This window comes from Ptychodera flava (genome assembly GCF_041260155.1).
Source record: "Ptychodera flava strain L36383 chromosome 23 unlocalized genomic scaffold, AS_Pfla_20210202 Scaffold_24__1_contigs__length_23054250_pilon, whole genome shotgun sequence".
In the NCBI taxonomy this organism is placed as follows: Eukaryota; Metazoa; Hemichordata; class Enteropneusta; family Ptychoderidae; genus Ptychodera; species Ptychodera flava.
This window is the reverse complement of record NW_027248278.1, coordinates 2,338,490-2,363,939: the sequence shown is the minus strand read 5'-3', so window position 1 is coordinate 2,363,939 and position 25,450 is coordinate 2,338,490. Positions and strand designations below refer to the sequence as shown.

Sequence of the window (25,450 nt, the reverse complement as noted above, 5' to 3'; positions counted from 1 at the left end):
CAGAATTCAATTTCCTAGAGTATGTAAGTGTACTGTAGGTATTTGCTTTATACCATTCAGGTTATTTCATTGTTTCATGGATAACATTGTAAGCATGTGAGCTAAATCAATCGTGAAGAGAGACAAAGTGTTCAGAGTTCTATCCTTGGACAACACTCTACCTTGACTCTAGTATTATATGTAGTCATAATGCATGAGTTTGTTTGAAATAAGTTGATTGAATGACTGTGATACTGGTATACCCATGAAGGCGCGACATAGGCTTTTCTTTATTATCGGATAATATCGTCCAAAATTTCTAAGTTAGAGAGTTCCAGGAACATGAGACCAAAGTGATCTAACAGAGATAATATTATCGATTTTATCCGATAAAACAGCGTTTTTAGAATTTTCAACGCATCTGCTTCTAATATTAGACTCTAACTTAGATTTTAGACGATATTATCGATTTTATCGGATATTATCCGATAAAACAGCATGTCGGGCATCTGCCCCTTCCCCACTCGTCTATTATTAGACTCTAACTTAGATTTTAGACGATATTATCGATTTTATCGGATATTATCCGATAAAACAGCATGTCGGGCATCTGCCTCTTCCCCACTCGTCTAATATTAGACTCTAACTTAGATTTTAGACGTTTATCGGATATTATCCGATAAAACAGCATGTCGGGCATCTGCCCCTTCCTTTTCGTCTAATATTAGACTCTAACTTAGATAACTTAGATAATATTATCCGATAATGCCTATAGTGCCAATGTCGCGGTATCCTCGGTATGCCATTGACCAAACAAATGCCAAAAATAACCAACATAACAACCTCACAAACTAATAAAGGGCCATACTATTACTATGCATTTGCAAAATAATTTGTGTTTTTTTAACCCCGTACCTGCACGCATACATGCATGTGTATTGGCTTTGGTATTCACAGTTGTACCTGTCGTTTGACAGCAGTGAAGAGCTTCATTGTTACCCAGAAGGTTGATTTTGTGTAGTATCATAGATTAGTATTGAGAATGTTGATATTGTATCTTTTATGTATATAGGACAGAGAGAAAGGTGTATCATGCAACCCGAGAACAGGCAAGATTTTAACCTGATGAAATAATGTGTATAATTCAGGATGGAATGGATCAGAAGAAAACAGCAATCCCAAGACTAGTAAATGAGGATAAGATGACAAGCTTGCTTGCCCGCATACGATTGCATATTACCGGTGAGTTGTTGTCAGCCTTTGTCCATAGGCGATATGCCACACCAAGCAATGGATAAACACTATGTAAAATACTTTATGTACGTTCTTGTATATTTATGTTTATGAATGTATGACACACCACACTAGCGTTATACGTACCTAAGATCTAATGCGGTGTTCCATATACATTCAGGAACGTAATTGTACAAGAACTTATATTCAGTATTTTACATAGGGAAAGCACACCCAGTGACGGCATACCATGAGATTTTGATCAGTTCACAACCTATTTGCACAAGGAAGAGCGATTGTATACATGAATGGTTTACTATCGCTAGATGTGATTTATTGCTATTATATCATAACACTATATTGGAATTCTTGCACTGATGTCAGAAAAGGATTTTGCTCTTGCCGAAAGCTCATGCAGGTGCCAAACATGATATATCACGTATATACCATGGTCTTTTTCATTCTCAACCAATCTGATAGCTACATTTGTGCCATCAATATGCTGGTATGATATAATGCAAGATATTGACCGGTTTCCAACATATATTCCCAAACAATGACAAGTGCTAATCTGGAGTGAAGCGGTCAAAAACTAGTGGTATATCCATTGTTCAGTTGTCTCTAACACAATTTTCTCCATGCTATTGTCCAATAATAATGCAACTGTGCAGATGCCAGTATGACATGTCTCTGAAAGTGCACAAATTTGTGTTTACAACACAAATGATTGTAGAAATATGTGGGCCGCAGGATGAAAGTTCTAATGTCAATTAGATATATTCATGTAACACAGTGTTTTAAAGTGGCAATATGGATCAGAATTGACCTTCATATTTCGAACATTTAACTTAATAGAAAAATCCACAACAATTTCATTTGCAGATTCGACCATTAACAGGAACACGGAGATGACTGTAATTTGAGTAAATTGATTTAATTACCAAATAAATTTCTGCTTTGGTACGTACTGTTTGCGAGAGTAAAGCACAGAATTTGAAACGTCATTTTTACTATTTGAATATGTACGCATGCGTATTTGATGCATGGTAACGGTTTATGAAATTGTAACATTGTGTCAACATGCCTAGCTAGCCTTCCCACGGGCAAGCGGTCAGGTCCCTGCCCGCGCCCTGGGTCTCTGCTGACTGATTCGGCCTTGCAAAAATGGAAGAAATTGGCCAAAAATGTCGGCAAAATAAACATTGTTTGGTTAGATCGAAAGATGAAACCAGAAAATGAGTGACACGCGACTACTGCACCACGACGAGGAGGCAGACTCTGTCTACAGTTTCTCTCGAAAACACCAACGTCGCCACTGTGTGATGATCAACTTGGCTAGCCAGCGGTGTTTCCTCGGGCAACACCAACCTACCAACACCGTGGCCGTGCGGACCCCACGATTTGTAATGTGAACCGGGCCATAGTCCCCCCGCAAGGAAATAACTTTAAGATCTGTTAGCATTCATTGATAATCTATCCTTCAGGTCAAATATGCATTTTTCGGAAACAAAGAAAAACAGCAGTCTCCATCATTACATGTCATGGCATGGTCTAACTGATTTGTGCTGACCCTCCAGTAGCCTTCCCACTGTTAAACAGTTTGCTTATTGTACAACTTGGATACTTTGTTGTCCTCTCGAAAGTGTTCAGTTTTGTACTTTGTCCAATTTTGGAATGTACCATACCACACTCTCTGCTGGTGTGAGTTGAGTATAATAAAGATTGATTGATTGATTGATTGATTTACGACCCGTCGATCGACGCGCTGACATGGCATGGCCATGCAAGACCAGACTGAGGGGCAAGACAGTTGCCGAACTTCTGCAGTGGTGGATGATACTGAAGTGGGCAAAGCTTTCAAATAAATATAGCGTGCAGATACCTCGCCTTTTAACATGAAAAATATAACAACATGCAACGGGGAGAGGATTGCGGAAACGCTGTCAGGCACGCGGCCGGTGAACACAACCAGATCGGTGTACGTGGTCTGGACGCTCGATCGATCGAACGTACACAGTAGGTGCACACGGCGCGGCACTGACATACATGTATATGGGTTAGAAAAATCAATCACACGATCTTTTGTAGAGCGTTACTTTATCATATCGATATACTTATATTTCTGAAACATTGTGATGCTATCAAAGTTAGGCAAACGCAAAGTTTACAATGAATTATCATTATGTATGTCAAGTTCTGTCAGCGTAACAACGGGGGTAACAACATCGCCCCTCCAATGTGCACTCCAGTGCGACGTCATCACTCTTGGTTGTACAGCAGAAAACGCCAATGTTTTTGTTTTGAAAGTTTGTTTACAAAACAGCTTTTCTAGGCGGCCGCAACGTATCAAAATGAACGTATTTGTGTGTTGGGATTGGTAAGAGGCTTAGCTAAGAAGAGTACTTCAACGTAGTATGGTCTATTTGCTTTAGTTTTACGAAAAAAAATCGACAATTTTGATCCATATTGCAACTTTAAGGAGGAAATCTGCATAAAAATCTTTCCACCTACTGTCTGTGGTTATTTCAATGGGAATATAAGAAGTCATGGGTGCACTGTGGAACTGCTGATGATGCATGTCATTTCACACTGAGGGTAGTTTTTGAATGCTGTATAATAAACAGTGGCTATAACCATTTATCTGAGGTAAACCACTATCTGTTTCACTCAAGGTGTAGCACATGTTTTGAAACTTGCATTCTATGACAAAAACAATATTTTTTTTAGTTTGTTAAGATTTTCAGACATTATATGATTGAATGACAAGGGCCTCATAAGGAGATTCTTGGATCAAACAAAACACGTTCGATCAGTAGCTGACTTTTTGACATTTTTCTAGACTTACAAAAATTAAGCATTTATAGTGGAAATTTCTGCTTGTAATGCAGTACCGTGTGTATCCTGTAACGGCTTTAGAACCATTGAACATAACTCCTTTGTACCGGTACATGGATGCAACCTGGACTGTTTATGAGATTTTGTTGGAAACAAAACTTATCGTTATGTAAAATTAAATAAAAAATATGAAAAAATTATATACTCAAGAATTATAGGTCAAGCTGATTTTATGACTTTGTAATTACTTTTCATGTATGAGAAAAAAGATTCTGAAAAACTCCTGTTGTATCAGCCACTCCATGATGGCAATACTGGTATCATTCCTCTGTTTACCTCAATCATGACTCCAAAGGGATATATGATTATCAGATGATACTATTACAAGGGAGGAATAATGAATGGGGAGAGGAGGCTGTGTGATTTTTATGATTGCTCAGTAATTTTATTTTAGGTTATATCGCTCATATTGCATGTCTGCATGTCATATAAATGTCATTGATTCTAATAGTCAAGTACAGAAATTGTTAAATAATGTATGAAATAATTCTCCCGATATTTTTTCTTTTCTCCAAAATACAGGCAATATTATCCATACTAATGTACCAGGTGGTAAAATAATACCAGCTTATGTTGACCTGTTGAACTATCCACACGACAGCAACCTATCCATGCACCTGCTGCTGCAAACATTGTTTGACAACCGAGCCCGTTTATCCAGATGTTTATTTACTCAATTAGACAACTGCTATCGTGAAAATAAAAATCGATACATGTTAAGTCTTGCTCATGTGTTGGTGCAGTACAAGGTATTTGATATGGTGAGTTTATTTACTAAACAGTGTTACATTTAATAGACACCTCATATTAAAGCTCCAGAAGCTGTATCTTTTGTCTATTTTTTTAGAACTTTTGTTTTGTGTTTTCCCTAAACTTTCTGCATTGGATGCCTGAACTGTAATTTAATGCCAAGTATTTAGCATATCAGCACAATCTATATGAGTGTAATCTGTATTGTTATTGTTGAAAATTGTTTTCAAGTCCAGACTAGAATTCATTTGAAAACAGTAAGCAATGATCACTACACACATACAAGCTGCATTGACCCAAAAAACACCTGAAATTTCAGCATGACAAACGAATTTGGGTCAAACACTGTAGTTGATATACAGAAGCAGAATACTGAAAAAACTTGATACAAGTTACAGCTTATGTGCCTTTAAAATAGACAATGAGTTTAAACGGGTGTGATTATACCTGTAGTGTAAAACTTCAAAGGGAGGTTTGAAGGTTGATTTTTACATAGCTTTTGGGTCGCTTATTCTGGAAAAAGCCATTTCCCCGCGATTTCTTGGCATATCATATGATTAAAGTGCCAAGCTTTTCACTTTCTCTCCATGATCCAAAATAAATTGAGTTGAAGAAGCCCTAAACTACAACTTCCACTACTATTTTTATCTGTTTTTGTAAAAAATTGCATGAGGTATGAATGGTGAAAATGGCTTTTCGGAATAAGTGACACCAAAGGCAGCACATACGCAAAAATCAGCCTTGGTGAACTTCCCCTTTAATTTCAAACAGGCACAAAGTTATCAAGATATTTCCTTATGTCTATCCTCTATGGAAAATGGTAAATTAAAGTGAAAGAATGCAATATTTTTCCATGTGTTTGAATGGTCACTATTTATTCAGTGATGTATCCTTCACAGGTTGACCTTCATTTCCTACTGGTCGGTCATACTCACGAGGATATTGACCAGTTGTTTTCCTGCATCAGCAGACACTTGAAGAAGACAAACATTTATACAATGGATGGTAAGTTTTAATTTAAAGGAGTAACCTCATTTGCTACAAACACCAGTATACCCCTTGCATTAAGATTATGCATTCATGATATTGTACAAAATGAGAAAACTACCATATAGGTTTCTGATAAGACGGCAGGTTTCTGATACTAATATTGTAATTTCAGCATTAACTTTCCTCAGATTGAGTTTTTTTAAGTCACTTAGGCAACGTGCTGTGAGTTTTCATTGTCCTGAGTAAAAAAAGGAAATGTTAGGCTGCGTATACAAATAACAGTTAGGAGGGCTGGAGGAATTGTGATGGAAATCTTATTTTTTTCATAGCCTGCCTCAATACCCTTAACAATTTCAAGCTCCCCGTCTATATGATCAAAAATTTTAAAGTCCCCCAAATTATCATCATGTTCTTCCCAGGATTTCCTGGTAGAGTGGAGACCATTTTCCATAACAATAAATTTAATTGTGATGATGATGAGTTTCTATAATATTTACCAAAAATTAAGAGTGGCAGCCAACACTATAATTGCTTAGGGATTACAATGATCATGTAGCTGCATATGTATTAGGGATGCACACAAAGAAAATATAGAAATCTATTGGCAGTTCTGCTCAGAAGTGTCCAACACTACCTGTTATTAGCAGTTTGTAGAGCCATATTCCCAGGCAAGTTCTTTAATTGATTCATTTTTAAAGACAGTCGACTTTTTTGAATTATCAGTCAAAGCCGACTTAAGGTAATCCAACTTGATCTGGCCACACCAATGGCACCTGCTGAAGAGCACACAAAATGATGGCCATGAAAGAGTGAATGCCTGGGCACATTAAATGCTAGTTATAAGTTGTACAAAATTGACAATACCAATAAGGAAGGATAAAATATTCCATCAAATAAATGTTTTAATTGCTGAAATTTTTGGTGAATGATGCTAATTTTGCTAAAATTAAAATAATTCCATCTGTCACACATTTTTATTAGCTTCTCGTCTATGTATAGACAGAGAAGCTATTAGAATTGAAAAAAATACTGTCAATAACGCTGTACCTTCTCTAATGTGTGGCCAGGTCAGGTAATTGGTTGTTGGCAAATGGTTGATGATGTAGGGGCATGAGGTGGGATATGGACCCAAAGAACCCAAAAGATGATTAAATATATCAATCAAAAAAATTCTAAGCTACAGTATAAACTGCCTAAAGATAGTTCAATGTGGAAAAAGTTAAATAATTCAGAAATAAGAATTAACAGTCCAAAGTAGTAATGACGCACTTCCCTGCTGACCTGAGTGTATGTGAAATACAAAACCTGGCATCTACAAACTAAATGTATACCAAGTGAACATTTTAAGTCACATTTACCTGTTATTAATGGAATTTCCAAAGAGTCCTATGGAAATGATGAAAAACGCTTATCTGGTCTTGTGTTTGTTAAACCTCAGCGCTGATAATTGTCATAGTATTGAAAAAAAAAAATTAAAAGTGAAGAAATTACTGTTTTTAATAGGCATATTTTCCTTGAAATACATGACCGTGTAAAGAATATATGCAAAAAGTGTTTAAAGGAAATTTCTTTTCAAAAAATAATTTAATTTGTGACCAAAGGATTTTTAGCTCAAATTTGGTGTACCAATGTGAGGTTATCGTATAAGCTAGATCAGTTCATTTGCATCTGATTTGCATGTCTGTATGTCTGTATATTTGTGGGTATGTGCGGATGTATGTCCGTCACACACAAAGGCTCCCATACCGCCAAAGCTACCATCTCAGTATTTGGTGTACAGGTAGATGCAGGGGTTGAGATGTGAATTTATTCAAATGAACACATCAGTGTCAAAAATGTGCAAATGAGGTAAGAAAAAGTGAAATCCTGCAAATGTGCAGGAGGCACGCCAGTGAGAAACAGGCAAACTCCACTGATCTTGACTCATTTCCTGTCATTGTTTATGAACTGTTACATATTAACAGACCAGCTGCAACCATAGACAGTAGATGGGGGAAGACCGTTTATACTAAACTAAGAGGGGCTTGTTTCTGCTATGCATGTTGCTAAAGTTGACCTCCAGTACCTAAAGTTAGACCTTAATTACTTTTGTCATTCTTGTTTTTCTGATTTAAATATTTCTTGTTGTTTTTCTGGTTTTACTGTACAGAAATCATTGCCATAACATCAACGTAGAATTTTCCTCCACTGAACAGATAGAAACAACATTTATTGTTGATTGGTAACCAATACTGGTATAAACCAATTCTGATCAAATTTGAGCGACACTGTATAATTGCGGTATTTTTATTCTTTGAGTTTACAAATTCAAACTTTGCAATTTGTTCAATCATCTTGTGCATTGCAAAATTTATAAAATGACTGAAAAGTAAAAAAAAATTGGCAGAATTATAGTCATTGTGAAGTAAAATTGTGGGTGGACATCACGATAACTGTTAATCTGTTTGAAGTACTAATATACTATAATTTAAAAAAGTAAAGTACATGCAGAAACGGTAACAAATATTGTCAGCAATTTAGTGTTAATTTTACCTTTACATCAAAATATGCCTTTTGCGGATACCAAATAAACAGGGCGAAATATTGAAATCAGCAAAATCCACACAACAGTATCCTTTTCTAATTTGATTTGATTTGATTTGCTTATGTTATCCTTGTATGACAGTAGTATAATATGGAACATGAACACAACACGGTGAATATGTATGCTGTAAATGGAATGGTGTGGCTGCATCCACATGCAGCAATCGTGGTGCCTTTGTCTCTCACCCCTCATTTCCGACCTGTCCCATTCCTGAAAAACTAGTTTTTGTCTTATAATTTCTATATTTGTTAAAATGTGCACATCTAAAAGACTTTAGAACATAAACAATTTCATTGTTTTTTATGGCTGACCAGTCAGTTAACCTGTTTATTTTGAATATTTGCGCATTTTTGCTCAGTGTTTGACATTTTCAGAATACCTTCTTATTCAATTTGTCATTTTCTAAAAGTTAAAATGCTCCTTCGTGAGGTCAAGCTTTCCACAAGCATCAAATGTGGTATTTCATATAGGAAGGTCTGCCTCTAGAGGGTGGGCATCATGAACGGTGTTTGTTAGTAATTTCCCCCACATATCAAACTTCTGATTTTACTGTAAACATTGAACATGGCCGACGTCCGATTTTCTTGTCTAAAACTTTCACTCATTTTCGTTCATATGACTCTGAAACTCAAGGAAACGATTGGGAAGAAAGAGTTATCTTGAAATACTGAGGTACTTGCCGATATTTGCAAAATTGAATGAGAAAAAATGCTACGAAAATGCTGACAGGCCTAAATGATGACCGTTTTCAGACTCAGAGGCATAGCATATGATTATCTGCAGGTTATGCAACAGGCCCATATCACGTGAGGCCATGAGGGGATATCCACGCAACGCAGTACCAAACACTAGCGCACACAGAGTGAGCAAACACAAAGTGAGTACCCCTAACGTCAGCTCAGTATTCTGTAATAGATCGTATTCAGCTAAGAAACCTTTGAGAAAGGCTTTACACTGTTGCTATGCCGCTAAGTCCCTTGATTTTTGTCACAGCTCAAAATCGTTCTCCTACATCTCAATCTGAACCATGAACACCCCCACCAGTTTATGATATGACCCATCACAATGGCATGACGTCAACAGATCTTGACAGACGGAAGTAGAGGTTGACAGACGGAAGTAGAAGTTGACACCAGCATACTGGTTTTCAAATCTAATACCTTCTCCGTCTATAAATATACACGAGAAGGTAACCAGTATGGTCATGTCAACTTTTACTCCCGTCTGTCAAATACGGTGACGTCATTGTGTTGTGATTGGTCATATCATAAACTGGTGGGGGTGTTCTTGGTTCGGGTTGAGGTGTAGAAGAATGATTTTGAACTGCGACAAAAATTAAAAGGGACTTAGCCACAGTACAGTGTTAAGCCTTTCTCCATGGTTACTTAGTTGTCTGCGATCCATTAATTACAGACTTACTGAGCTGACGTTGTAGGAGTACTCCCTTTGTGTTTCCTCACTCTGTGTGCGCTAGGCGTGCATGGTACTGCATTGCCTGGATATCCCCTCATTGTCTTACGTGATATGGGCCTGTTGCATAATCTGAATATGCCTCTGGAAACGGTCATTGTGTAACCCTGTCGGTATTTTTGCAACATTTTTTCTCACTTAATTTTGTAAAATGTAGTAGGCGAATACCTCAATATTTCAAGATAACCCTTTCTTCCCAATCTTTTCCTAGAGTTTCAGAGTCATATGAACGAAAATGAGTGAAAATTTTAGACAGGAAAATCGTACACCAGTACCGGCTACGCTACGACGGCCATGTTTAAAATGCAAGCCTATGTGGAGAAAATAACTAACAAACACCATTCATGATGCCCGCCCTCTAGAGGCAGACCTTCCTATATGAAGTACTGTCATTATGCTTGTGGAATTTACTGCCTGTTGAAAGCTTGACCGACACAAAGAAGCCTTTTAACTTTTAGGAAATGACAGAAATTGAATAAGAAGATATTCCGAAAATGTCAAATACTGAGGAAAAATGCACAAATATTCAGAGTTAACAGTTTTACTGACTGGTCAGTTATAATGAAGGAAAAAACAATGAAAATATTTATGATCAAAAGTTTTTGAGATGGGCATATTTTAACAAATACAGAAATTATTAACATTATATATATAGGACCAAACTATTTTTTCAGGGATGGGGCAGGCTGGAAATGAGGGGCGAGAGACAAAGGCATTCCTATTGCTGCATGTTGATGCAGCCACACCATTCCACTTACCGTATACTAGTACTTATTTTTAGATCATAGTCAAGTAGTACTTCAAACAGATTAACCATTATTTTTCTGTCAACCCCTAATTTTACATCGCAAAGACTGTAATTCTGCCAAAATTTGTATTTTTCAGGCATTTAAAAAAATTGCACTTCACAACATTGAAAAAAACTGCAATGTTTGAATATGTTAAGCTCAAAGAATAAAAATCCTTTATCACAGAGTAATTTCTTTAAAGAAATTACTTTTCAACATTTCCAGCATATATTCTTTACAGAGTCATGTATTTCAAGGAAAATATGCCTATTAAAACTGTAATTTCATCACTTTCAACTTTTTTCTATACTATGACAATTACTAGTATTGGCCATGCGGTACATTTACAAACACAAACCCCAAATAAGCATTTTTGTTCCTTTTCAAAGGACTCTTTGGAAATTGCATTTAACAGTATATAATGACTTAAATGTTCACTTGGTATACATTTAATTTACAGACACCAGGTTGTGCATTTCACATGCACTCAGGTCAGCAGGGAAGTGCGTCATTACTTTCAGCCTGGACTCTGATTCAAATATCACCCAATATTCCCATATGCAGGCTTTTAACGACAAACTGAATAATATGTGTTTCAGCATACTTTAGGGAGACAGCAAGCAACTGTATTTGATATATTTCATAGAACTATTGAAAAACTTATCAACAGTTCCAGCTTCTGCCCTAATACTACACCTACTTGTTTGCTTTTTAACGAAAATTCATTAATTTTTAAATTTTTTGGGGGACAAAAGTAATGAAATGATACAAAATGGTTCTAGATCTTTCATAATTGTTAGTTAACATTAAAACAATTGAATTACATTAAAATGTTATTAAATTTCATTGAATTTCCAACCAAACCTTGGAATCATAAACAAAGGGAACCCAAAAATTTCCAAGTTCCCCTGTAGGTAGAGCAAAACTTCAAGTCCCCCTCTACTACCCCAAAAATTTTCAAATGTTACCCAAAATTCCTCCAGCCCCCCCCGGTTTTTTGTGAACGCAGCCTTAAGCACACTTTCGCTATTCCCTTGAGTGTTTATTATTCTGAATGTCTTTCTGTGCAGATATGGAGCGTGCTGTGATGAATTCATATAATGTCCCTGTATTTGTCAAACATGTAGAAGGAGTGTTTGACATAAAGAAATGGCTGTTGCCACACATGGTGAAGAACTTCAAGGGACAGTCAAAGCCACTGCATTTTCAGTTCAAGGAATTTGATGGTAAAGTGCGAATGAGATATAGACATCGTTCAACTTCAAACCGGAGACCAGTTCTCCAGTTTAAAGATGATGACTTCACACCAATTGAAGAACCAAAGGGGTTGATTTGCTTGAAGGTTAGCCATATCCTCTTACATCTCTGTCACTTCACTAACACCCTTTAAACTCAAATATTGGATATCAAAGACATCCTTACTATTTGAAAATTCATAATGACACATCAATAACAAATAGCAACAGTAAGGTGTACCGCTCAGTGAAAATGACACACCACCAGTCAACAAAAATTATTGGAATGGCATGAATATTTATCATTATGGGCCGGGTCAAGCAAAAACACCCCTGATGTCAGGTCACATGATTTCGAGAAACAATGTTGCAAAAAATTGATATACAAAGTTGCCACTTGATTTTTCTATTGTTCGAAGATCCATCGAAAACATCGTATTTTGTTCACTGTAAACAACTGAGGTCGCTTTTACTTCGTTCTGAAGTTATCGTGGGTGACATGTTACCGACGGGAACGTTCAGGTTGATGTAAATAACAGAAAAACAACCCAAATTTTAAATTATATTTAGCGTGAAATTACGACTAGAACCGTTTACGCGGGAATGCGGTTTCCCGCCATACTGAGATCGGCTGCTACAAATCATTGCCTCGCAAAGTCAAATCAGTGTTTCGACTACGTTCGCAAACTTGTGCTGTTTCCAAGTATGTCTGCGAGCTTATCCGATAATTTGTCCGGATTGGACCAAGAATTGGTCAATTTATTGCTTGATCGGCAAATGACGTCGAGAACAGACCGAATTCGAAGTAGTTCCAGAACGGTAACCAGTTGTCAGCGATCCATTGGCGCTTCCCAGTCACTCGGAGTCAGCCAACATGTCGACGATGTTGATCCATGTGACGATGAAGAAGGCATTCGCCAGCTAACCCAGGGTGAGATCAATCAACGCTCAAGGGATTTCATAGTGTCAACATCGAGCCGTTCCCAGACAACAGCGAACGAGAGTGATGGTCCTGCAAATGCGGACATCATTGATCCCCTGGATGAAGCTACAGCTCGTCGCATAATGGAGGTTGGCTGCGGATGTAACCGCAAATGCTACCAACGGCTGGACTTCGATCGTGTTCATGGGTACCGTCTCGATCTCGCTGAATTTTCGCGGCAGGAAAAGGACATTCTCTTGCTTGCCAAGCTCCAGTCTATGGAGATGTCTGGAGACACCGCTAGAGGGGAGAAGAGGTCGTGTCAACGCTTCCGTTACACGTTTGATGGCGAAGAAATTTGTGAAAAAGCTTTCAGATTTGTTCATTTCGTTGGTAAGTTTCTCTCAATGTCGTCATCATAATCTAGAATTTATTCATACGTAAAATGCAACCTCTTGAACCGCTTTACTTTATGCTTACGCTAATCGAATGACTTTCTAGTGCGATAACGAAAAACGTATGCTCAAGTTCAGGTGATTTTTTTATTGCCATTGTCTCGTCATTCTTTTCATTCCTCCTACGAATCCTAGTGTATATACACCCGGGTCGTGGAGGCCGGGAGTGTCGACAAATGCACAGGAGAGGGTTATCGATATGCATGTATTTTAACGACTTTAAATAAAGTATTTATATGATACTGCCGTTTGTATCAAAATTTTACTCTCATTTTTGATTTCATAGAGTCAGCTAAGTTTTGCCAATTATTACTCAGACGTACCGTGATGTACCAACAATGTGCCTTGTATTTGCATAAAAATGGTGGGACGTCAGCATGTAGGAGGGAGTAGTGAGCTGTCTATGTTGTGCTGAGAATTTTCAGGTAAGGTAAATCACCTTGTCTCATATTCCATTTTCTTTTCAGGTCCTTAGTCATTTAAAAACCTAAAGGCCCATTACAAGGATAAGGGAGTTCTTCCAAGAGTTCACGGATTAAAGGGGAAGAAGGCTCACAATGCTTATTCATTTGAGGTAAGTGATCTAAACAAAGTATTTTGTGCTCTTTAAAACAGAGACAACTTCGTATTATGAATTAATTTTGTTCATTCATGTTACTGTAGCTATTTTAAAAATTATTAACGAGGGCCTGCAATCATTGCAGTAGAGTTTTATAATCATTAAAAAAACAAAATGAATGAAAAGTATTTTTGCATGATTGATAAGTACTGTGCATAATTCGACAGCGTTGACTTTAAAATTATTCAAAAGAAAATTTGGTTGTATGTAAAGTTCAATTTACTTCAAATAAGTAAGCTTATAAATTTCAATAATTTTACTATTTACATTTATTTACAAAGTTTCATATTTTTTTACAGATAAGGGTAACATTATTATTTTATTTATTTTAACATATTTAAAATTATATTTTTCAATTTTCAGGTTATTGCTGATGTCATAAAATTCCTGGAGCAATATGCACAGGAGAATGGTATTCCCATGCCAGCTGCACCTCGTGGTCGTGACGGTGTCCCACCAGTTTACCTGCCATCAAGTGTACGCAAAGAGGACATTTATAAGCAGTATGTTGACTCTTGTAAAGCTTGTAGTCCTAGTAAGCAGTGTGTTGGCTTGACAACATTCAAAGGTGTATGGAGCTCCTGTGCTCCGCATATCCAAAAAATGAATATTCGTACTGATGTTTGTTTTAAGTGTGAAAAGTTCAGACAAAAAATTATGTATGCTGTAAGTGAGGAAGAAAAGTTAACTCTGACTTCAGAATACAATGACCATGTTTGCTGTGCAAAAGCTAGGAGAGAATTTTACAATGAATGTGTCAGTAAGTCATCAGTAGAGGTCAGTGCAGCATCTGATGTTGAAATTGGTTCTGAGCCATGTTCTAATGATTTATTTGATGTCCATTATACTTTTGATTTTGCACAAAGTTTTCTTCTTCCTCATCAAACTAGACAAGTAAGTCCATTGTATTTTTTGTCACCTTTGAAAGTACATTGTTTTGGAGTGTGCAATGAAGCCCTTAAGTTTCAGATCAATTATTTATTTGATGAGACAGATTCAATTTCGGTTGATGGGAAAAAGAGTCATGGACCCAATAATGTGATCAGCATGTTAGACCACTTTTTCAGCCATTATAGTTTAGGTGAGATGGAATGTAAACTTCATGCAGACAACTGTGGGGGACAAAATAAGAATAAGAGCATAATCCATTATTTTTGTTATAGATGTGCTAAGGGTTTACACGAAGAAATAAGTTTACATTTTATGGAGCCTGGTCATACAAAATGCATTTGTGATGCTTGTTTGGTAAGATGCGTCAGCTTTATCGTAGGTCAGATGTTGACTTACCTGACCAGCTAGGTGATCTTGTTAATGCCAGTGCTCGGGTCAACAAGGTACAAATGCATAGTAATTCTGCAACTTGTGAGGAAATTGTTCAGTGGTATTCATGGGATAGTTATTTATCTTCATTTATGCGCCCACTCAAAGGTATCAGAAAGTATCACCATTTTAGATTTGTAAAGGCAGATGCTGGGGCAGTGTATGTAAAGAAAAGTGCCAATGATGAGGAAGAAAGAATTAGTTTGCTCCTCCCTGGTAAATCATGGCCTCCACCTGATGATTGTCTCCCTCATAGATTACCAGCAGCTGGTTTGAGTGCAGCAAGAAAGAAAGATTTACATGATCACATACTTCAATTTGTAAGGCCACCATTCAAGGAAAGTTTCAAATCAAAGTTCTGTGTTTAACAACTTCCAGTTCTCAGTCATTTACAGTAATACTGGAAGAGAGTGAAGATATCACATCTATGTCACATGATATCCCCTGTGAGTAGAATGCATTTCCTTTATTTACTTGACCTCACACTGTAAAATGTCCCTTTTAACCAAATCTGTAATATTCTTGAATTGTTTCATAGCCTTGAAGGAAAATTTTCATATCAACTCCCATGAACTGCCCTCAAATATCTTCATTTCATCTCACACATTGCAGACCCTCACACTGAGCAAAATATCTTCATTTCATCTCACACATGGCAGACCCTCACATGGGGTAAAATATCTTCATCTCACACATGTCAGACCCTCACACTGGGTAAAATATTTTCATTTCATCTCACACATGTCAGACCCTAACACTGGGTAAAATATTTTCATTTCATCTCACACATGTCAGACCCTCACATGGGTTAAAATATCTTCATCTCACACATGTCAGACCCTCACATTTGTTAAAATATCTTCATCTCACACATGTCAGACCCTCACACTGGGTAAAATATTTTCATTTCATCTCACACATGTCATACCCTCTCATCATGGGGTAAAATATCTTCATATCACACATGTCAGACCCTCACACTGGGTAAAATATTTTCATTTCTTATCACACATGATCTCACACATGGCACACCCTCAGACTGGCTAAAATCTTCATTCCATCTCACACATGCCAGACCATCACACTTGATAAAGTACCACCATTTTATCTCACACATGGCAGCCCCTCACACTTGGTCAAGTATCTTCATTTTATCTCACACATGGCAGCCCCGACACTGAGAAAGATATCTTCATTCATCTGACATTGCTGACCCTGATTTTATTTCATCCCAAACATGTCAGTCCCTCACACTGGGTAAAATATCGTTATTAATCTCTAGCTCTTTGTAGGATATCTTCAATCTATCTAATTCAACAGTCCTATCACATGAGGTAGAATATTTTCAATCAGTTATTTATACTTAAGCAATTCCTGAGTACATTATTTTAATCTTGTTGATCTGCACATGTTACACATACCATTTATTTGCTAAGCAGAAAAGTGTATCTTGACACCAGCTTAAGGAATGTTCAATAATGAATGTCAAGAAATTTAAGAAAGAACTGTATAGTTTTTGAGGTCATGTTTGAGGTCATGATCTTATTGTCGTTACCACTTTGTAAAGGTATAGGGATATATGTCCATAAATTGTGTTAACAGGACAGCAATAAAATTACAGATTTATTTTATAGAAAGAGTTTGTTTGTGAAGATCTTTATTCTTGTTGAAGTGATTGTGTTGTTAAGTATGATATTTGTGTGGCAAGTGTATGCTGTAAGTGTTTTGCCTCTTTAATTAACCCCACCCACCCCCTTTTGAAAATGTAGTGATCCGTATTGCCTTAGTATATATTTCATACACGCCAAAAAGTTTAAAACGTGTAGAAAGCTTTCATTAATTATTTAATATTGCTTAGATGTGTTTTAATATAAAATATGAAATCATATTGGTTATGAAGGTCAAAGGTCATCTACAAGTAATTATGATGGGAGCATGTAAACTTATCTAAAAACAACATCAAAATGTTCAAACTTATAAAAATTGGTCACATTGAATTAAAATTGTGTATTACTGTATGAATCTATTACATTGACACATCCAAAAATTGAAAAAAATGTGAGTCCTTAGTATTCAGTCCCATCATCCAACACTAAAACTGATACCAGCACCCCTATCAAATAATGGTACAATCCAATACAAAATTATCTTGTATACAACAATTAACATAATTTTCTTTTAGTTTCACTGGTTACTTCTATTCTTATTTTCATTGAGTTATTGTTTTCATCCATGTGATTTTGTGTTATTTGCGCCAATGAGCTGTCCCATCTATACCCTGAGTGGGTCAAAGGTCAAACAAAATAGACCTCTTATCCATACTTACAGGATGAATTGAGCTAATCCGTTTTAGGGTACAAACTACTAATGGTCCAGAACCAAAATTTAGTAAAAACTCAAAATCTGAAAATTTTGACATCGGGGGTGTTTTTGCTTGACGCGGCCCATTTCATAAACACCTAGACCATAGAGAAATCCACATAATTTCAAAGGATTTTCCAATTACAAAGATTTTTTGGGAAAATTACTTTATGAAGAAATACAAGGGAACTTGGGAAACTTCGGTTCCACGACTCAAACAATTGTCAATAGGTCAGTGATATTCAGAGGTGTCCACTGCTTGAACATCTGCCGTGTAAGCCAGAACAATTACAATATGAACAAATCATGTGTGTGCATATATATAAATACATGTGCGAAAGGTAAACTCTTTGAGTTGTAATTGATTCTCTTGGATTTGTGAAAGTGGTGTACTGACATCATAAAACTGAAGTTTTTTTGAACGTAAGCCAGCAAGAAGTATGAGACAGTGTCATGAATAGTTGGTGGTGGGCACTGCCACACTAATGATTTCGCAAAACTGTAAGCATAGTCCATAGTTTGTACTCATGTTGAAAATAACCACAAAAATATTGTATACCCAATCAATCTTCACGTCTCGCCTCCACAATCGACAGCCAAAATATGGTATTGTACAGGTATTTTGGATATGCGGCCCAACAACCTTTAGGTTTGTGCACATGTTTTTACACAGTGGAAATTTGATTAAATGTTTAGGGGCTGTCGATAATAAAAGCTGACGCACAAGAAATGTAATTCCTTCGTTTTACATGAAACCCCCTCCCTCCCCCTCAAAACGAAAGTTTTTATGAGAAATTCAATTTCGTATTATGCCATTTCTGACAAACCCACACACACCTCTACGATCCGCACGCCCATGAAAAAATACCGGAAGGGCACATTAATTAATAAACCTCCACTTTACGTGTTTCACTTCTTAAGACAAAACGTTTTAATGTATTTCGCACGTAGGAAAATGTTTCACATACATGTTTCAAGTTGAAAAAGCATACAAGTTTCTATTTCACATTCATGTCTTTTTGTTGTCTTTTCTGTCTCCGTATTTTGTGGTCATTCTGTTCTCGATGAACGCGAAGGTAGTTTTGCATTTTCGCTGCAAAGTCACACTTCAAAAACAATAGAAAATCTTTACGCGATTTTGACACACACAAAACAAAATGAGCTTTTACCCACTCCCCCTAAATGAAAGAATTACGTTTGTCGTGCGTCAGCTTTTATTATCGATGGCCCCCCCTAGACAGTCATGATCGGTTTACTAAATAGTCCCAGCCATAGTAACATTTGTTTTTTCTGTGTTGAGAACAAAACACAGCTTAAAAGACATCGCAACAGTTGAAACATTTCCTCAGTCAGTTCAATGTGGATGGATATGTATGACATCAAATCTCATTGTCTCTTGGCCTGCATGTGTGATGATGGCGCATCGAATCATATGCTGCATTGTTAGATTTTGACAAACATTGGTTTGATTCCCTCCATAATTAAGATGCACTGACATTGTTGTCAATGCCAGTCAAGCATTGACTAACCTTTTGTTGAAAAAATCTTCAGACAATAAACTCAAAGGTTAAACAGGTTACCATACAAACAAATACTGTACATGAAACTCACTGAAATTTCAGCCTATACGCGACGTAATAAACTACCGAAGTTAATTTGCTCATAAAATAGTCCACCTACTGCCTACCATTGTCAGCACCATATTCTTTTGTTCATGCTCAGATGAAGAGAATTAGTATATCATATTTATATATATCCCAAAAAGAGGTTATCTGATAGAGTGAATCAGAGTTCATTTGCATCTCATTTGCAAGTCTGTGTGTATGTATATATGTATCTATGTCTTTTATTCAGTCCATATCCAAAAAACTCCCAAACTGCAGGACCTACCATCTCAGTATTTAATGTACGCTGTACATGCAGGGATGGAGATGTGGGTTTGTTCAAATGAACATACCAGTGTCAAAAATATGCAAATAAGGAAGGAAAGGGAAATATACTGCAAATTGCTAAAACTCTGTAACCATTGGTCAGATTGCGTTGAAACCTGCTTTGCAAGTTCCTTTAGGTATTCTTAATTAGTTGTGTACAAATTGGGGTATAATTTGCATGTTTAGATTTTTTGGATTTTTTATTTCATTTTTACCTCATATTTGGTATTTATATAAAAACCAAAAAGCTTATATGGTGAGTCAGTGGCGTTTGTATGTATGTATGTATGTATGTGCGGATGTATGTCAGTCACACGCAAAAGCTCCCAAACCGCCAAACAGGTATAGACCCAGGGGTTGAGATGTGACGTTGTTCAAATGAACATGTCGGTGTCAAAATATTCAAATATCCTGTCATTGTTCATAACCTGATACATATTGGCAGACCTGCTGAAACCATGAAGGACTGTGTTGAAACATTCCTGTGCTAAGCCTGTTCCTAAAATTGACCTCCAGTACCTAAAGTTTCAGACCTTATTTACTTTTGCCATTCTTTTTTTTTCTTGTGTAAATATTTCTTGATGGACCAATTCAAACCAAATATGAGCACACTGTCCTTGACGGTATTTTTTAGTCAAAAAATCTTCTTCTCTGAAACAGCTTGTCTGATTGCTTTGAAAGTTGGTACCTATGTTCCTCAGGATGACCTCAGTTCATTTAGTATAAAGTGTAGTGAAATGTTCGTATTTATAATTTTGGAGCAATTTTCCCAATTTTTTGGTCAATTTTTTTCCCAAAAATGACTGATGAGATAGCTTTTGATATTTGGTGCACAGGTTGCTAGAGTTTATCTTAATATTAGATATAGAATTTTGAATGAAATATTTAATTTTTTATCTTGGGGCAATTCTTCTCATTTGTAGTCAAAACATTTTTTCTCTCTCAAAAACTACTTGTCTGGTTGCTTTGATATTTGGTATACACGTTCAAAGGGTTTATATTAATGTGATATATTGAGATTAGGTAGAAATGGGCACTTTTGTATTGTGGGGGCAATTTTTGCCACTTGTGTAAAAAAAATATGTTTCTGAACGACTACTCGTGAGACAGCTTTGATATTTAGTAGACATGTTTGTACACGTGATTTTAAATAAATATGTTCAAATTGTGATCAAACTGATCAAATTAACTGCTGTACATATTTTTGCAGCTATTTTTGCCATTTTGGTCAGGCCAACTGAAGTGGGTTATCAAAGATTTCCTCCTCCATCAACACATGTGTCACAAAAAAGTCATTCTCAGCATAACACAAAGGAGCTCTATCCAGCTACACTCAGCATGTCATTGAAAATTCCTGGGAAAGATTGTAATTACAATAAATGTCTCTTTATGAAATATCTTAGACTTTACCCAATGTTGATGATGTGCCAGAATGGGTGAAACCCAGCATTGAGAAAATGGACCCAGAAAGACTACGGAAAGACTTGCCTGATGCATACCAGGGAAGAATCACATGTGAAAGAGATAAACAGTGGCTACGAGAATTTGCACAAAATATCAATGATCATGCAAAGGTAAGAAACAGTGCATTCGCATGCACTGGATAGTATATATGTGGGTTCTTTTTTCTGTTTATTCTGTGTTTACGGAAGTTAATCAAATGTGAACCTCACTGAACGCAGCATCTTACACAACACAACTTGGTGATTTTTTGTCGAAAACAGGTAAAATATTTACCGCCGTTACCACTGCTTTTGCTGTCATCCATCTTGTTTACGCCATTAACATAAAAATATTTCAAAGCTATTGTTTTAGATGACCAAACTTATGGATTCCATTCCAGCAACTATCATTTCCCTAACCAAGCTATGCTGCACGGTGTCAAAGCTATCGTTTTCATTCAAAAGCTACACTTTCTTAGGTACCCTGCACATGTGACAATTTTGGGTGAAATTTGGAGAAACGTTATTTGTAGAGATCTTGACGGCGCATTTGTCAAAGATTTGCGTTCACCAAGAAAAATACATGTGGTCATTCTTTACTGGTTTGGTTGAGTTTATTTCAATGAAAAACACTACTAACTGAGACCAACGTTTCTTCACAAGGTGTATTTTTAATCTTACCACCTATTGATACTAGTCTGTCAGTTTGTATCAATTTTACACGTAAATGTCATATTGGTACAGCAACTGTTTGATTCTAAAGGGACAGAAAGGGGCAGCATCAGAATGTATAGACCAAATACTGTCATATTGGCTTGTTTTGTTATGCCATTAGGTTTTGTAAATAATATTTCTGATACTATTGTGAACAATGCTATAAGATATTTTTCATTGAAATTTACTTTTCTTGTCAGGCTCCATCTTCAAGACCTCAAAGGTGGTTTCTACATGACTTCATGACTTGATTGATGCTGCCAAGCAGAGACGAGATAGGCAGCAGAACACTTCGATGCCAGATCATATACTTTCAATTCAACAGAACATTGAGAATGAGTGTCCAGATGTAAGTAGCCATGAAGATTCACTATTGTGTGTAAAGCAGTCTTTTTCAAATAACATTTTGTTTTTAGATGCAAATCACATTACTGTTTACATTATATTATTCAAAAAGTTTTAATTTTAATTTTTCGCTTTGAATGGCAGCCAACAATTCTTTTCAATGTTATTATTTTCTTGTTGACATCGATTGATGCCCTTTAGCTGTATAAATATGTTGGAAGTGAATATATATGTTTACCTGGTTCTGTATCATATTCTAAGATAGCTTAACCCCAGTGCTGCTCACTTTTGGTGGTTTTTTTTTTATTTTTTTTATTTTATAAATCAATTGAAACTTCTTATTCTACTCCCCAAAGAATGTTGAAACACCCACTGTTTAGCTTGTCAATTTAGCGTCTATATGTATAAAATGCATAGTTATTGTTTAAATTTGAATTCTAGTCCGGACCAGAAGTCAGTTTTCAACAATAACAATGCACTTTACAACCATAGGGGCTGAGTTGACAAGCTGGATGCTGTGTATATCAACATTCTTTGGGGAGAAGAACAAGGAATTATGGTTCACATTCAAAATAAAAATGGTGAAATTATCATCAAAAGTTAGCAGCACTGGGGCTTTAAGTGCTATGCTAACATTAGAATATCTTTTCAAGTCACTGCTGTTCATTAAAAATAATTTAGTGAAATAAAAGTATGCTGTGAACCATTTTCATGATGTCATTTTGTACAAAATGAGTATTAGTATTTTAGCATTATGTCAGAAAAAACTAATGTGTACATGTATTAGTGGTTCTGCCTGAGGGAAAAAAATTGTTCCTTGGAGTTTTTTGCTCAGCTTTTGAGGTAATGAGCAAGTTTTGTATTTGTTATTGTGTAATCCAGCAGTAATTCCTGCTAATAACATTGTTACTGATGACTTGGAGTCCAAACTTTACAAACTGTTCACAACGATAGAGGCATTAAATGTACAGGCAGTGTTCACAGAACTAATTCTGAGCATTTCAACTTGCTGCCAGAAGAACTAAAAATATGTGCTACAAAAAGGATTAACAGTAAAATGATAACAGTCTTGTGCTATTAGACTCCTCAATGTGGGTTGCATCATTTACTGTTTTTATTCATGTTACCTTCACCCCATGTATTAGCCACTTAACCTCTGCCCCACCACATTTTACAGAACAGTCTCATAATTCTGTCCTGTGATCAGAGTGAATTATACAGTTAGCAAGTAGGACCTTTTGTGCTCTGCAATAGAAACAGCAAGCTTCAAACAGGTTGCACTGACTAGTAATTTGTCTCCATTGGACTTTTCCATACCGCTCAGTTGTACAACGGCACTTCAATGATTGCAATGCAGAAGTATCTGCTGCATCTCAAAAAAAGATTCTAAATTGGCTTGAGTAGGAGGGGAAATTTCAAGGAAATTCCTTCCGGGCCTTAGTATAATAAAATTTGTTTTGACAGGTTGTCATTGGGAGACCAATTCCAACAAGTGAAGACAGGGGAAATAGCCTTGAGAAAATGGATGACTTCTCCAGCCTGAAAGAAGGCATGCTTGTAGCAGTCTATCTCCCAGATGTGAAAAGACTGCCACAAATTGGCAAAGTGGTTTGCTTAAAGACAGAAGAGGAAGTGCTTACTCTTCATTGGTACACTGGGTCATGGAAAGCAGCATGGAAGCCAACATATAGAGGAGTAGGAAGAAACAGAAGACCAAATACACAAATAATATGGATTCAGGCATCAATCATGTGGGATTTTTCCCTCACACCAAGTGGAATGCTGCCAAAACAGACTAGGACACAATTACATGAACAGTACAGAGAGATAGAGGATGAAAGAGACCAGGAACAGTAAGAAAGACAATAATGCATACGTACGTATGCATGTGTACATACATGTGTGTTTGTGTTTGTGTGTGCTTTATAGCCCCACTCTCAGCAACGTGGAGCTTATCTCATAGGTGATGTTGCCCAGAGTCTGTCATCTTTCTACATTCCAAGCTGCTTCTTCAAACTAAAAGTCTGATTCCTTTGATATGTGGAGAACAGGTCTGTAGGGATGAACTTAATCAGATTTGTTCAAATTAAAATGAAATATGCCAGTGTGTATTTTTCAGGCTAATTTGCTATTTGTGGGCAAAACTCTTCTCCGTAACGGCTGTTAAACAACTTATTTGGTTTACACGTCCATATAGGGATAACCTCAATTAGGTTTCTACAAACAGTGAATCTAAAATTTTGTATAGTTACAGTGGCATTTTTTCTCAGTTTTGTCAATTTTTTTCAAAGGCATGATAAAAATGTGTTATATTCAAATTACGTTGAAATCTACTATGTTTTTATTGTATTGCAATGAATTGATGTGTAGATATCTGCAGACCTGTCTTTTGATAAATTTAAAAGCCAACTTTCTATCAAATGGTTTATCAGACAGGTTTGGTACTCCAGTCAGGGGCAGAGAAACTCAAATTTATCATTTGTGAGGAATGATGCATTCTTATATGTCGAGAATATTTTGGTTAAATTTGCTGAAAAAAATTTATTTTGAATCACTGCACAGTATCATGGTTGTAAATAAAGCAATATCATTACCTATATACTAGCTGTGTAAACCTTAAAATTTTGTTTCAGTTTTAGGTGATTTTTGTTACCCATTGGATATTTATTACCAATATTGTTACAAAAGTCAGTACATAAAATTTAAAGAAAGATAAGTTTTATTAATGCCAAGTTAGTCCATTTGAAATATACTAATACTAAAAAAATTAAACTTGACTTTTTGTAGTTGGCAGAGTTATGATATTCAGTCTAGGTCATTTCAAAAATGTCCTAACTTCAGCTTTACATAAAACTATGTAATAAGTATAAAATATCTAACCACAATATTTTAAGTGCCCACACTTCTCATTGAAAACCAAAGTATTTCTGAAAACAAAAGTCAGATTCATTCGAAATGTGCCCTGACTCCATGTTCAAAACCAAAGTATTTCTGAAGACCAAGTCAGGATCACTTATAGTGCAAAGGCCAGAGCATAACATATCTGATGAACCAGGTCATCTCAAATGTGCCATTCCTTTATGTTGAAAATACACTTTTCTGATGACAAAGTCGAGTCATTTCAAATTCCCTGACAACATGTTGAACATCACACTAGATATAAAGACTAAGTCAGGGGCTTTAAAAATATGCACAACTACAAGTTGAAAATCACACCTTTTCTTAAGACCGAGTTAGGGTCATTTAAAATATGCCCAGACTTCATGTGGAAATCATGCTTTATCCAAAGTACAAGTCAGGGTCATATTAAATATGCCCTGACTTCAGGTTTAAAATCAATCCTTTTCTAACAAGCGAGTCAGGGTCATTTTAAATTTGCCCTGACAACAAGTTGACAATCACTCCTTTTTTCAAGAC

General features: G+C 36.3%; 2 protein-coding genes across 2 annotated transcripts; both read left to right on the top strand.

Annotated features, from left to right (window-relative positions):
* The first annotated feature begins 1,056 nt into the window (after positions 1 to 1,056).
* LOC139125023 (uncharacterized) lies at positions 1,057 to 24,632 on the top strand. Its single transcript, XM_070691136.1, has 7 exons — positions 1,057 to 1,221; positions 4,630 to 4,868; positions 5,757 to 5,862; positions 11,760 to 12,031; positions 20,936 to 21,106; positions 21,889 to 22,037; positions 23,498 to 24,632. Exons 1-6 carry the CDS (start codon positions 1,113 to 1,115, stop codon positions 21,937 to 21,939), a joined length of 948 nt encoding a protein of 315 aa, XP_070547237.1. The 5' UTR covers positions 1,057 to 1,112; the 3' UTR covers positions 21,940 to 22,037; positions 23,498 to 24,632.
* LOC139125025 (uncharacterized) lies at positions 12,054 to 16,838 on the top strand. Its single transcript, XM_070691137.1, has 3 exons — positions 12,054 to 13,239; positions 13,769 to 13,875; positions 14,284 to 16,838. The coding sequence occupies exons 1-2, from the start codon at positions 12,528 to 12,530 to the stop codon at positions 13,774 to 13,776; spliced, it is 720 nt and encodes a 239-aa protein (XP_070547238.1). The 5' UTR covers positions 12,054 to 12,527; the 3' UTR covers positions 13,777 to 13,875; positions 14,284 to 16,838.
* Positions 24,633 to 25,450: the final 818 nt, after the last annotated feature.

What these genes read in the sequence shown, in the direction of transcription:
- LOC139125023 (XM_070691136.1), top strand. Translation starts at nt 1,113, where the DNA reads ATGTGTATAATTCAGGATGGAATGGATCAGAAGAAAACAGCAATCCCA. An exon ending in AAACATTTATACAATGGATG is followed by an intron (nt 5,863 to 11,759) that starts GTAAGTTTTAAT and finishes CTTTCTGTGCAG; the next exon opens with ATATGGAGCGTGCTGTGATG. An exon ending in ATATCAATGATCATGCAAAG is followed by an intron (nt 21,107 to 21,888) that starts GTAAGAAACAGT and finishes TTTTCTTGTCAG; the next exon opens with GCTCCATCTTCAAGACCTCA.
- LOC139125025 (XM_070691137.1), top strand. Translation starts at nt 12,528, where the DNA reads ATGCGGTTTCCCGCCATACTGAGATCGGCTGCTACAAATCATTGCCTC.